The sequence below is a fragment of the Chamaea fasciata genome, unplaced genomic scaffold (genome assembly GCF_029207755.1).
Source record: "Chamaea fasciata isolate MVZ Bird 193981 ecotype frontalis unplaced genomic scaffold, bChaFas1.0.hap1 SCAF_2, whole genome shotgun sequence".
NCBI lineage: Eukaryota > Metazoa > Chordata > Aves > Passeriformes > Sylviidae > Chamaea > Chamaea fasciata.
The window spans coordinates 89,876,713-89,889,559 of NW_027094087.1; the positions used below are offsets into that span (position 1 = coordinate 89,876,713).

Below are 12,847 nucleotides of genomic sequence, written 5' to 3' on the forward strand. Positions count from 1 at the left end.
AGAATCAGAGTGACTGTGCATTTCACAGTTTGTATTTGCACAAGAACTAAGCATTTTGGATGCATTAAATTAATGTTTAAAAGAAAACCACTGGTCTCTTCTCTGACTTCTGTTTCTCTCAGCCACCTCACCTCGTCAACAATACCCATAAGGCACCTCATCACTGCTCACTGGCCTAAAAGTTTGCATCTCAGAAAAACCTTAATTGAACAAAAGGTGTCTTTTATGGTCCATATAAATTAATCTCTCTTCTTATGTGTATCAGTACTGAATTTGCTTTTTATACATAGAGGTAAAACACATGAATTAACAGATATTTCTTGGAAATTGAAAAGTATGCAGAAGGATGATCACTCTTTTTTCTATTTTAATCAGGTCTGATGGTGTTACTTCCTTTCAAAGGAAACTGTCAAGTAAGCTGGTTTTGTTTATACAGTTTTTTTCAATATCTTCATAATACAGAGCAGCTGCTTAAAATGTTAATGCGAAATACCTTCTGTTCCCTGTTTTACTCTTTGGCATTTCAGGAAATTTCTAGAGCTTCATTGCTGTCTAGACTGTAAGATCTATGGAGCAAGCAGCATTAACACCCTTCCTGCAGGAGCAAAATGCAGTGAAGGGATGCAGCATTTAGATGGGTTTTCATGCTGCTTGTAAGTACCCCTGTCCCAAAATGTGGCAGGCGTGTGCCAAAAGGAATCCTAGCTAATGTGGTGCACAGTGAGGAGGCAGAGTGCAGACAACAGGGACATGGCGTTTTTTCCAGTCAATGGCACTGCCAAAGGTATTGTTGCTTAGCCTTCAGAGAAAATAAATTTTAAAAGTAATTGGGCCCCTTCATTCACTCTGTTGCAGTCATTGTAAAACACCTGCATTAGGTCTTGGATTAACTTAAAAATAAATAAAAAGCATTTAACCTAAAATGGTTTTGGTTGTGGTGCACTTTTGACTAGAAAGGAAATAATTTGAACACTAAAGTGTAGCCTAAAATACACGTCTGGAAATGGTATTTTTAGTGCATTAACGTGACCTTTTACTATGCAGACTAGACTGGCACAAAGTTCAGCTAAAACAGTCCCAATAGAATTAGCCTTTCTATCTGAAACTTGAAAAGGGAAACTATTTGGTAGGGTACTTCTTCCTCTGTTCTTTTGTTTTCCTTTCCTTCCAAATACACATAGCCTTAGGCATAGTATAAATACACACAGTGAACTTTATTGTAAAATAATTGCCACACTTTATTGGTACAACACTTTCACCAGAAGAGTTATTAAACACTACAAGCAAACAAACTCTTGCTACCCAAAATGATTGACTCTGAGAGCTCCCAGCTACCCACTCAGACAACACAGGCTAAAACTCCTCAATACTGGTTTATGAAAGCAGAACACATATCGAGAGTGTTTTCTTCATTCTTCCTCTTGAAGAAAATCTATTCTGCAGTGGACTGAGAGGGAAATATCTCATGCTTACAGTAGCCAGAAAATTCTACTACCTCTGACTGCAGGCAAACTGAGTGATGACGTGCCTGCCCTTACAGCTCCAGGGCTCTGCCCTGCTCACAGGGAGATGTGGGTAAAAGCGGAGTGGCAGTAACACACTCTGTGCTGGGTTCCTTTGGGAAGTCTAGTGCCTGCACAGCACAGTTGCCACAGGTTTCTTTAAAACAAAATAAAAGCCTACCAGCTACTAAAATAAATCCTTTGTTCTATGGTGCATATGGTGGAGGCTTTTCTCCAGGCAAGCAGTAAGTTGGTGTATAGAGGGCTGGAGCATTTGGGGGAAGACCGTAGCTGGAGCTGGACTGAGATGGAGGCTGAGTTTCTTCTGATAAAGAAATGTCAGTAGATGATGTTCCTGGAAAATTGCTGGCAGGCTGTATCAGAGAAAGAAAAATAACTTCTTCAGTAAAGGATTACAACCCCATTGCAGTTTTGTGTTGTTTGCCATGTGTTACATAATAAGCCCCATGATTAAATTTCTCTTGCATTGCAGCACATTAGCTTTAGTTCTAAAGCACCTGCTTAAGTGTAGCAATACAGATTCTATCAGCAACCCAAGTCATTTTTAATAGACATTGTGCAGACAGCTAGGCAATAGAGCAGAACAGGAATTTCTGCAGGAAAAGATGCTTGGCTTCCCGGGTGAGGCACAGTGCCTGACTAACTATGTTACAAGTAGCTGCTGTTTCCAAGCATCACTGTGAAATTTAAATTACCTCAGATGTAATTAATCTCAGTTATAATACTTGCATAAATGCAAGGTGTTATTCCTTTGCCAAATGCAGATTCCTCTTAAGAGAATATTTTACAGGTAGGCATGTCTCCCTCTTTGGCAGTCAGTTATGATGGGGCTTTGGCTGAAAAAGGCACGACAAATAAATGGAGCTTGGGAAGCAACCCATCTTCAGGAACAAGCAGGGTTCATTAAAATAAAAGAATGCATGCAGGGGAAAATATTCAGGATAAAATCCTACTACTTTTAACCAAGTTTTGTCACTGATTTCAAGAGGGTGAGGATTTTACTCCTCCTCTCACAAACCAGCACATGCCAGTCTATGGGCCTCAACAGAAGACTTGGGCTCAGCTCCCCTCAGGTTCAGACTTTAAGTGAACTTAAAGTGCCTGGAATTTGAAAACAAGATAAAGTAATCATGGATCTTTTTCAAGAGAAATGAAAAATCTGGGCAAGTGACGTTCCCTGCTGCTAAAAAAATTAATAGCCACAATCTAGAAGGCGAGTGCCAGGGCTAGCCCTTGGACAATGGCATCTCAGAGCTGTCCAGGGCTGGCAGACCCCATGCCAAGGTGTTTGCTTCCTCCACGAGGCTCCATGTGAGCAGGGGCTGCTGGCCTGGGTCAAATCCTCCTGGCAAGGAGAGTGTTGTCCTGCATTTGTATCACACAGTGACTTAGTGAATGAGAATGGGGACATCCCAACAGGAAGGCTCATTTATGCCCTTTAACTCCCTGAGGCAGTGCAGGTATACTGACAGACCTGCTAGATACATCAGCTCCAAACCTAGTTGTTGTGGGTTTGGGTTGGCTTGGGGTTTTATTTACTTTGGAGTTGTGGCTTCCCTCCCCTCTCAAACTGCAACCACTGCTTCCATCTGTTTGCCTGGAATTGCTTCTGCAGTGACTTCTTCTCTAGCAGGAATAACTGGCACAACCCATAACTGCTGTCATCACCACCAGTCCCTGCCCAGCTAATCAGGACCATTATCTGCCCAGCTGGCAGGCCTGTTACCAAGACAAGTTGTGGCTGAACTGTACCAGTAAGGGTTGTATTATTTTGTTGGCACATGTCACAGTAAACAAAAGAAATGCTGGTTACATCCTTTCAAAATGCATTCCTGCTATCACCCTTTTTGCCATTTGGCTGATTTATTTTACAGACTTTGCCTCTCTGGCAAGCATTTATTCAGTGAGATACTGGATTCAGCAGAGGACCAGGAATGAATGCCATATATGTTTAGCCTGAGATAATCCACTGGTGACTCTAAAGGGTAGAACAGCTCAGGCAAAGTCTTCTACTCTCTGGACAGTTAAAACTCAATTCAGTTTCCCACATCTAAATGTCCAGCCCTTTTGGGATGCCATGGGATATCTCAGATGTCCACACAGACATGACCTGGGGACAATGGGACCTGAGCCTGGACCCTCTCGGAGTAGCAGCAGGGGACAGGTGGCTACTTGATCTCATTATCAGGCAGTACAAGATCCCTACATGCCAACAGCCCCTGTGTTGAGTCAGACGAATCCCAGACCCAGACTGGGATTAAGGACTACAGCCATCTGAGCAGGGCTTGTGTCAAGGTCTGAATTCAGCAGCTTGAAGCATTTAGATGGAACATGAGGACCTCAGACCTCCAGCCCAATGAATTCAGCCCACAGCTCTCAAACAATGGACACAGATGACAGATAAGCTTCTGGCTGTTCCTCATCATTCCTGCTTCCATCATTCACGATTTGCACCTTTAAATAAATTTATTATGATTTTTTAAATTTATATGCTGATGCAGAAATTACTTCTCTCCAAGCTGCAACATAATGGAGGTTCAACAAACCTCTGAAATTTATGAAGGAGAAGGAAGATAAATGAACACACTTATTTGAAAAAATAGAAATCTAGGGAAATAATTGTGTTTATTTTGGAGTGCAGATAAGAATTTGGGGTAAATGCAACATATTTCTGTTTCTCAGGGGACACAGGACTGAACAGTCACAATGGATCCTCATGACTACTTACATTAATCTTTTCAGCTTAATTTCATGTGTTTCTATCCCTTTCTCTCTCTACTCTTGGCTACTCTTACCTCATCAGCAGGTAAGAGTCCAAAGGACAACCAGAGAAAGCCTGAGGTGTGAGAACAGACCAGAAAACTAGGCACAAAGTCATCTCACAGACAAGCCTGGGAGCTGGGATCCAGCTAAGACCTACCTCTGCAAAATTTGTACTGAGTAGCAGCCTATGCTTTCCTGATGATGTGAGAAGGGTGTGGTTTTGTACTGTACCTGAAGAGGTAATGGGTAGGATGGATATGTAGAAATTGTTGCCGTGGAAGGACAGAACCCAGCATATGTCAGGATCTGCTGGGCAGGATTGTACAGGATCTGAGGAGGAGGTGCAGCACTGAAAGCAATTTGGGACAGAGGTACCTGTTGAGCACAGAAGACAACAATATATCAATACAATGTAGAGGGGGCTGGAGCAGGAACTGTTCCTAACACAAGCAACAAGACAATTTAACAACTTTCTATTTTCCAACACAATACCAGTAGTACAAAAAAATCGAGGAGCAGACAGAATGAGAGGAGGGTGTATCCGGAATGAATTTTCAGAGTAAAAATACACAGCTATTTTAATCTTCTTCCCTTGGAAAAAGGCTGCTGGTGCTTCCCTAGCAACAGTTACAGAAGCACTGGCAGGACTCCAGATCCGAGACACCCTGAAGAGCACAACACACAGCGTTGGCTGCCTCTTCTTATTCATCCAGCACCAAGCACCAAGTCCTTCACCATTTGCTGCAGACTCCTTCCAATAGCAACTACCTGATGCCCTCAAGTCTTTTTTTCTCTGTTCCTACACAGATTTACCTTGATCTCCCTTTCCAAACCAGCTGCTCCTCTTTCATATCTCACTCTCACTTGGGAAATGGAGTTTGCTGCTGGTGCTCCAGCATCACTCTCAATGTGCTTACCTCATTCCTACTGCAGAAAATCCTTCTCTCCTGGCCTTATTGGCATGTCTTCTAATTACAATGCAAAATGAAGCTTGCAGGAAGAAGTAATAGCTCACATGAAACCAGCTTCAGGAAAAAAAACCAAAAGCTAAATGCGAAAGAGGGTTTGTGTTAAACCCTAAAACCCTGTGCAATGTAACAATTCATGAAAGACAGCAGAGCAACAGAGCTTTCTGAAATATTTTCATGAGATAAATCAAGTGGTTTCTTTTCTTTCCTTTGTTTTTGTTAGCAGATTCCTCCACGTGAGAGCATGGAATTTTCTTTTCACTCAAATAATAAAATATGGTAGTTGCCAATCAAATGCTGAAAGCAACAACCAAGAGGGGGTTTTTTTTTGTTAGTTTGGGGTTTTGTTTTTTGGGTTTTTTTTTTGCGTTTTTTCTTTGGTTGTGTTTTTTTTTTTTTTGTTTTGGTTTGGGTTTTGGTTTGGTTTGGTTTTTTGTTTTTGTTTTGGGTTTTTTTTGTTGTTGTTTTTTGTTGGGGTTTTTTTGGGTTTTTTTGTTGGGGTTTTTTTTGTTTTGGTTTTTTTTTTTTTTTGCATTTCCTTTCCAATTTATTGGTGGGAGATATAAACCACTGCATCCTCTGGAGACAGTGTGAGATCTCTCTGTGATTGAGAAAGAGGTATATTAATTGTGTTTGTACATGGAAAGCATCATCTAGGTCACTGAGGTACCACACAAGGCTACTGAAAAATCTAGGCCTTAGCTTCCTGGACAGATTTGTCATTTCAGGAGCTGGCGTGGAGAAAGGCTGGGATCAAAGGCAAAGAGCTTATTTCACGGGAGAAGGCAAGTCTCTCATCTTCAAGGCACCCTCCTCAAAACACTCTCATCTGCAAGGTACCCACCTTCCCACCTGCCCGGCTGGGTGGATATGATGGGGAGAGATGAAAAGACACTGCCTCAGGAGTAGGGAGGAGCAGGTAACCTGCTTGTTTCAGACCCAAAGGTTTGGGGCCAGTGCCACGGCCCCAGAGTGAGCCCTTCCTCCCTCAGAGGAGGGATAAAATCAGATCCCTCTGACATAAATGAGTCAAGAAACACTTGCTTTACCCACAGATGTGAAATACAGATGCCTGTTCTGCATTTGTTACCAGCTTTCTGTGGGTCTCTTTGGGTGCTGCTATTTGACCCCATTTAGCTTCTTCACTTGGGAACCTCTCTCAGTCTTCTTATATTCCACCCACTCACAGAGCAATGCTCTCTAATTGCTAAGGATGAACATCTCAGCAATCCTAGAAGACAAATTTGGAGAGTCATCCACACCACATCTACTAATCAAAGCACATTATTATCATGCTATCTGGTCTCAGCCAGGGCCAGCAACAATGTGTAGTTACTGAAGCTGACTGGATGCTTTTATCAAGTATTCCAGTAATTACTCTGTGTTAAATTACTCACCTAAAATACATGGGTAGGTTGAGACATTCTGAACTGCACCAACACCCAAGTCAAAGAGATAAGGAGTATTGAACTAGCCAGGGAATGCTAACAGTGTCAGCTCACTGGCCTCAGACCTGCCAGAGCATTTATGTCTGACCTCCAGCTACTCTTCATGTCAGACTGCACCTGTAGTTGCATGAGTGCTGAGACATAAACCCATGGCAAGTAGCTCAGTAATTACGGGTTAGATTTGCTTTCCTTTTTAGAGCAGGGTGAGGGAAGAAGAGAGGGGATAAAGCAATGCTATTTAATCTGTTCAGATTCCTTTAAGGACTGCAAGAGGGAGACTAATTAAAAAAAAAAATTTAAGGCATCCCCTTTGCCCCCACCCCACCCCAGTCCTCCCCTCAGGACTATCAGCAGTTCAGATTAATGCAGCCCTAAACTCAGGGCAGGCAGATTCCTTGGCAAGGTGTGTCAGAAAAACATCCAGAAGTCATCAAATGAATACCAGGCCAGGGAAGGGAGTTTCTAGATTAACTCAGCATCAGCAAGTGAAATTTTCCATGTAATTCTTTACCTGCAACTTCTGTAAGAAATAATCACAGTGTGTTATCATTTTGGGTACTTCAGCTACATCTATTGATGTAATATCTTAATCTGCTTTTTGTTAGAGGTGACTTAAAGGTAACTACCTCCATGTCCTATATCCAAGCACGCTGTAGATCTTAAAAGAAAGGTTCCTGCTGTAACCACTGCAGCTCCCCCAGCACCCTGCAGATCACAGAGGGCAGCTCCATGGGTGACACAGCAGCCACTGAGCTGACACCTTGGGGGTCAGGAGAGAATGAAATATTTCCCACTGAGCCAGCACAGCCCTCAGGCAGGCAGCAAAACCACAGGGAGCGTGCCAGGGTCTGCAGGGAATTTGTCACAAGAAAGAAAAGCTAAACCAACCAAAATAACACTTTTTTTTTTTTCTGTCCAGGAAATATGATGGGTTTAAAGGAAAGAGCACTGTTTTGCAAACTCTCCCCTTTGTAACATGGGTTGGCTGCCAGCATTCCCTACGGATAAACATGATGTTTTTGTTTGACTAGTCAGCCTGGCCTTGTGTTTTCTGGAAGTCAATCCCAAAGCAATGCTGTGAGGCATTACAGGGGGCTTTGCAGTTTTCCCTGCAAAATGCCAGTGAGCATTTATGTAAGAAGGTGAAATCTTAAAGCAAAGTAAATAGTTTTCTCACATATTTTAATGTTTTTTTTTTCTCTTTTTATTTCAGTCCCATCCCCTTTTCCTCTTCTGCCTGATGTTTTCTGAGTTCCTCTCTTCTCCCAAGGGCTACTCCTTTTGTAAGGATTAGCAAATTATCTCTGTTACTAACTCAAAAGAACCCTGAAAAAGCACAGGCAGGAGCAAGGAGGAGTCACTGCATTTTGGATTGCTGCTTTAGTAAGACTTTCACAAGCTGAGGTGACTGACACAAACTCATCTTTCTCTTGAACTAAGATACCCTTTTTCTTCTCACACTCAGTGGAGACATTGAACAGGTTATTCAGATGAGGTTTTCAGCCGGAGACCTGACAGACTCACTCCAGCTAATCTTGGGGTCAAGCTGCACATCCACTGCTGCCGCAATTTCCCTCTATGCTTTTATGCCACCCAGTCAGAGGACCCACACTCTGATCCAGGCTCTGCCTCCCAACAAGGGAATGTGCCAGATCATGGTGAGTGCCATTCTCCCAAGAACATCTCCTTGGGTCGGTGTTCCTCACAGGCAGTGCAGTGATGGCCCTGCAAAGCACAGAGCTGTATCACAGCATCAGCCCAAATCTCACGTAAGCCTAGGTTTGAGCAAGACAGGTTAGGTGGACTCAGGTTGGCTCTCTGCACGCTTCTCACAGCTGCACTTGCATCTATCTGCTAGGCAGGAGAAAACACTTAGCGGCACTAAGCTGCAGTGCTCTCCCAAAAACTTGCTGTAGTTGATGTCTGCCATCACGTGCAAGCTGCTCTTCCCTTCATTTCCCACTGTGGTTGTTTCTGCTCCTCTCACAGGGAGGGGATGAATTAAGATGGGAAAACTGCTTTTACTCCCTTTGGGCAGCTGCAACTCTTTAGTGGCTGGCTGCAATCTGTTATCAGGGCTCTCCTGCAGTAGTCCCCTACATAAAGGAGAGATCAGCTGCACATTTCTTACATGCATTAACTCAGTGCACTTGTTGGGCTTAAGCTGGACAGAGGAATATTTCCAGGAAATGTTCTCTCTTAAAGGTGAATTTCAAACAATTCATATGGTCCTGCTCTATTTTAAGCATGGTTTTAAGCACCCAATACATGTTGTAGACAGCCTGGGCATGCTTCCTAAGGAATGCTGGGTGGTCACAGCTGGGTGTGGATGGCCTCCAGTCTGACTGGGTCCTTGGCTCACTGGGTGCCAGTTCTGAGCAGCCCATTCCTGCCAGTCTGCTCCTCCTCCTGTCCTGATGTACATCTCAGCTATATCTCTTGCCTTCTCTTCCCAGGTCTTTCTCTCTCCTTTTTTTCATTTTACCCATCTTTCTATTCAGTTTTCTCCTCTGCAACAGTGACCAGATACACCATGGATCTATGATGACCCGTGTCGCTATCACACCTCCTTTTGGTTCCTGCATTTCACCTCCATCTCCACGCCTCTGCCCACTTAGTTCTACTACTCTCCCGAGAGCCTAGTAAATCATGAGCCTCTTGCTTGGTCTTCAGGTATTGCTTTAGCAAACCTGGCCACTGACAGTGATAATGGCAGGAACAGCAACTTCACCCTTTAACGTGCCAGTAAGTCCAGCCATATGATGCACTTCATTGGAGAATCCCTCCCACCACACGGTCTCTTCTGAACACTGTGGTGAACATCAGCACAATACGGTGGTGTGCCACAGGGAGTAGTTAGAAGGTGGCATTCCTTCGTGAAACAAAAGAGGATGTTGAAGTGTCCCGAGCACACAACTGTTTCCAAAAAAACTTGACTTGTACTTCAGAATTCATCCCCATTCTTAGGGAAAAGAACCACACAAGGCTGAACAGTCACATATAGGACTTGACTTTTACATGTTAGCTATAAACTAGCATCCTCAGACTCCGTGCTGGCCCACACATTCAGTGATGAATTAGAAGGGGAAAAAATCTGCCACTAAGTGAATTGCCAGCATTTGTTCACACTGTTGTGTTTTTTTCCTTCCATTCACGTTTTTTGACCACTTAGCTGTCAACAGCTGGCAACAGCTTCACCTAAAGGTTTTCACCATGAAAGAGGCTGAATAGTTAAGGGACAATTACTCAAAACACCCCATTTGTTCAGACCCCAGGATTCTGGGTTGAGATGGAGGAGGTGAACTTTTGGGTGTGTAGTGGCTAAACCCCTGATCTGATAAGGCACAAGGTGAATGAATGATGGGTTGTGGGTGAGATAGGAGGGATCCTGTGGAGAGAATTGTGCCCTTTGTCATGCTAAGTTGTGCTCCATCGCACAGACCACTGAACTGTGGGGGCTCCCCTCCTTCCCCCGGGGAAGTATTAGGGAATTCAGGACATTTGCCTGTGGCCTCAGCATGTTCATCTCTGCCGATGGGACTTAATTTACTCAATTGCTTCTAGGATGGGCAGCTGTGTTGTCTTAGAAGGTGTCAAGAACACCAGAAGCTCCCATGATTCACATTATTATATCAAGCTCCCTGCCTAGTAGGAGGTACCTGAGCATTCCCACCTGAAGAGAGTGAATATAGACCCAATAGATGTTGTGTTCTGAGGATTTCTCTCCATCACGGCTTCAGAATTTCCTCCACCACCAGACAGATGTGGTCAGCAACCACTGCTTTAACCACGATTGCACAGCAACCTTGAGCAATCTTGTGAGTGGTGAGATCATCATGCTCTTGTACTTTCTCTCTCTCTCTTTTTCCCATGTTTGTGTCCTCGGGTGACGTTACTGCACTTTCATATTGCAATGCTTTTGTGTTGTTGTATTACTATAGATATTAACCACCAAAACGGCTCCATACCTGTGTTCCTTTGCAACCAAATTGTTCTATAATAAACCCTACACTGTTTATTTACAACCACTGATCATTCAGTGTTGTTTCATTCTAATCTGCCCCAAAGAAGCTATTAACAAAACCTGGGCTACATTCACCTTCTGCAGTGGCTCATAACACTCCAGACTCCCACAACACCCAGGAAACACATTTAAAGCTCTCCTTCCTACATTTATACTTACTTGGTTTTAACTAATTTGATAACGCCAACAAGCAGAGAGCCCTCACATAAGGCAAAGGACTGTGAGCCTTACCATGTCTTTAAATGCCCCAAGAATGGCTGCCGTGATAATCCCCAGAAATAAGCCGATGATGTTGAGCACTGTGGAGGACCACAACAGTCTGTACAGGTGAAGCACATCCTGACAGCTACTCACACCCAGAAATTCATAGTAGCTGGAGGACTGGTCTGAACTGAAAGAGAATGCAGACAATGTCACTGAGGCAGGAATGGTTTTGCATATAATACAGAGCACTACAGGATCTGACTCCTTCCTGCTTGCTTTCCTCTTTGGCAAAGTATTACATCCATGCTCCCACCAAAAACTGCACAGCAGAACTGGAGAACCCTGCTGAAAAACTGGCTCTGCTAAGGCTAGCATCAAATGTATTCCACTAATACCAACCCTAGTTTGGCTGATTGCCGGTGGTTACCAGCATGGACCCTTTATCCTTTGTTCAGTGTCTCTAAACAGAGACATAATCTTGGTATATGGATGCTGCCCTTGTCATTTAGCTACCAGATAAAGCTTGCTTAGCTTTGCTTTTTTTCCTAGCTCACCTAGAAATCTGCTGGCATCTCAGAAACTGGGGAAAGCAACTTGCTTAAGCATTAATTCAGCCACAGGAAGGGAGATATTGCCAGCTGGCTACATTTGTTTATGGTGTCTGTGGTTCCAAATTAATGCAATACAGTACAGTATAAAGATGTCTTTACACTCTGGATTGTACTATCCAGAAATCTTTGTTCATATTTCTACACCACATCGGTTATTGAAAATCAGGCATGTGGTGAAGTTACACCTCATTGTCTTGCCAAAAGCCAGAAATATCCTACTGCAAAATTTGAAACCACAGGCTCCTGCAGTTCTATCCAGTACCTGCCTTAATTTGAGCCCACTAATGAGCACCTAGGGCAGCTATTTGAGTTGGAAAGATTTTTTTTTTTTAAATGCCAAGCCTGTTTTTCCATGGTTAGGAAATTGCCAAATTGCCATCAGATTATGGTGGAAACCAGAAGTGAGCAGTTCGTGTTCACTCTTCTGTTCTTCCAACCCCAGTGCATGGGGCAGCAGTGGAGGTGGTTGTTAAGGAAAGCTCTGCAGAGCTATTCACATTTCTGGGAAGAACCAAGCCAGGCACAGTAACTTCTGGAAATATCCAATCAATGGCTTCAGGTCATGGTTCTGGCACTGAAGAACCATTACCATTGAATTCACCTGGGCCCTGCCATGAGCCCATCTTAACTAAATAAACCTACAGCTTCAGCTTCCACGAGGCTGAGGAAATCGGATTTACAATCCTGCCTTCATATCTGTCTATTCCATGGCTGACAACAAATCACTTTGTGGGCCTGTGCCTCCTCCGACTTCTCTCTAGCCATCCTGTGAATTGCCAACTCTCTAGAGCAGTGTGATTGCTTATTTACCCTGGATTTGACTATGCCAGTGCCATAAGATATTGCTGTCCACTGTAGAATGTTGACAACAGCAGAATACACACATTTAATTATATCATTGAATAATGTCACAGCAGTGATCAGACCCAAGTGTTTCAAACAAACTCAGTGTCTTGGAAAAATGGCACTGAGGATCGCCATCTGAAAGGGAAATTTGCCTGATCTCTCTTTGTGGTTACTTTATACTTTAACCAACAGTTTCAGTCACTTTTTTTGACAACTCCAAATATTTTCACCTTTTTAACCACTACATACCCCTATTCATTTCTCTGTTGAGTTGGGCTGTTTGGTTCAGTGTTAACATGCAGGCATTAGCCGTGTACCATGAAGGAAGCATTCTCACTAGATACATATTGCTTTTCAAATAGGATGTTCAATCACCTGTCTGTCATAGAAAAAGGTACCAAAGTTGAACATTCTCTACCTTTCCCACTTGTTTCGTATACCTGAATCATGTACAGATTTA

The 12,847-nt window shown here is 43.3% G+C and overlaps 1 protein-coding gene across 4 annotated transcripts in view; it reads right to left on the minus strand.

The window, feature by feature from the left end:
* Positions 1-1,195: 1,195 nt before the first annotated feature.
* The window catches only part of TMEM255B (transmembrane protein 255B), a 65,759-nt gene continuing 54,107 nt past the window's right edge, over positions 1,196-12,847 (minus strand). For all 4 annotated transcript variants that reach the window (XM_066176720.1, XM_066176718.1, XM_066176719.1 and 1 more), the window contains 3 exons: positions 10,958-11,117; positions 4,518-4,661; positions 1,196-1,876 (listed from right to left, as the gene is read on the minus strand). In XM_066176720.1, coding sequence (XP_066032817.1) covers positions 1,709-1,876; positions 4,518-4,661; positions 10,958-11,117 — 472 coding nt within the window. In that variant the 3' untranslated portion in view covers positions 1,196-1,708. The remainder of the gene's footprint in view (positions 1,877-4,517; positions 4,662-10,957; positions 11,118-12,847) is intronic.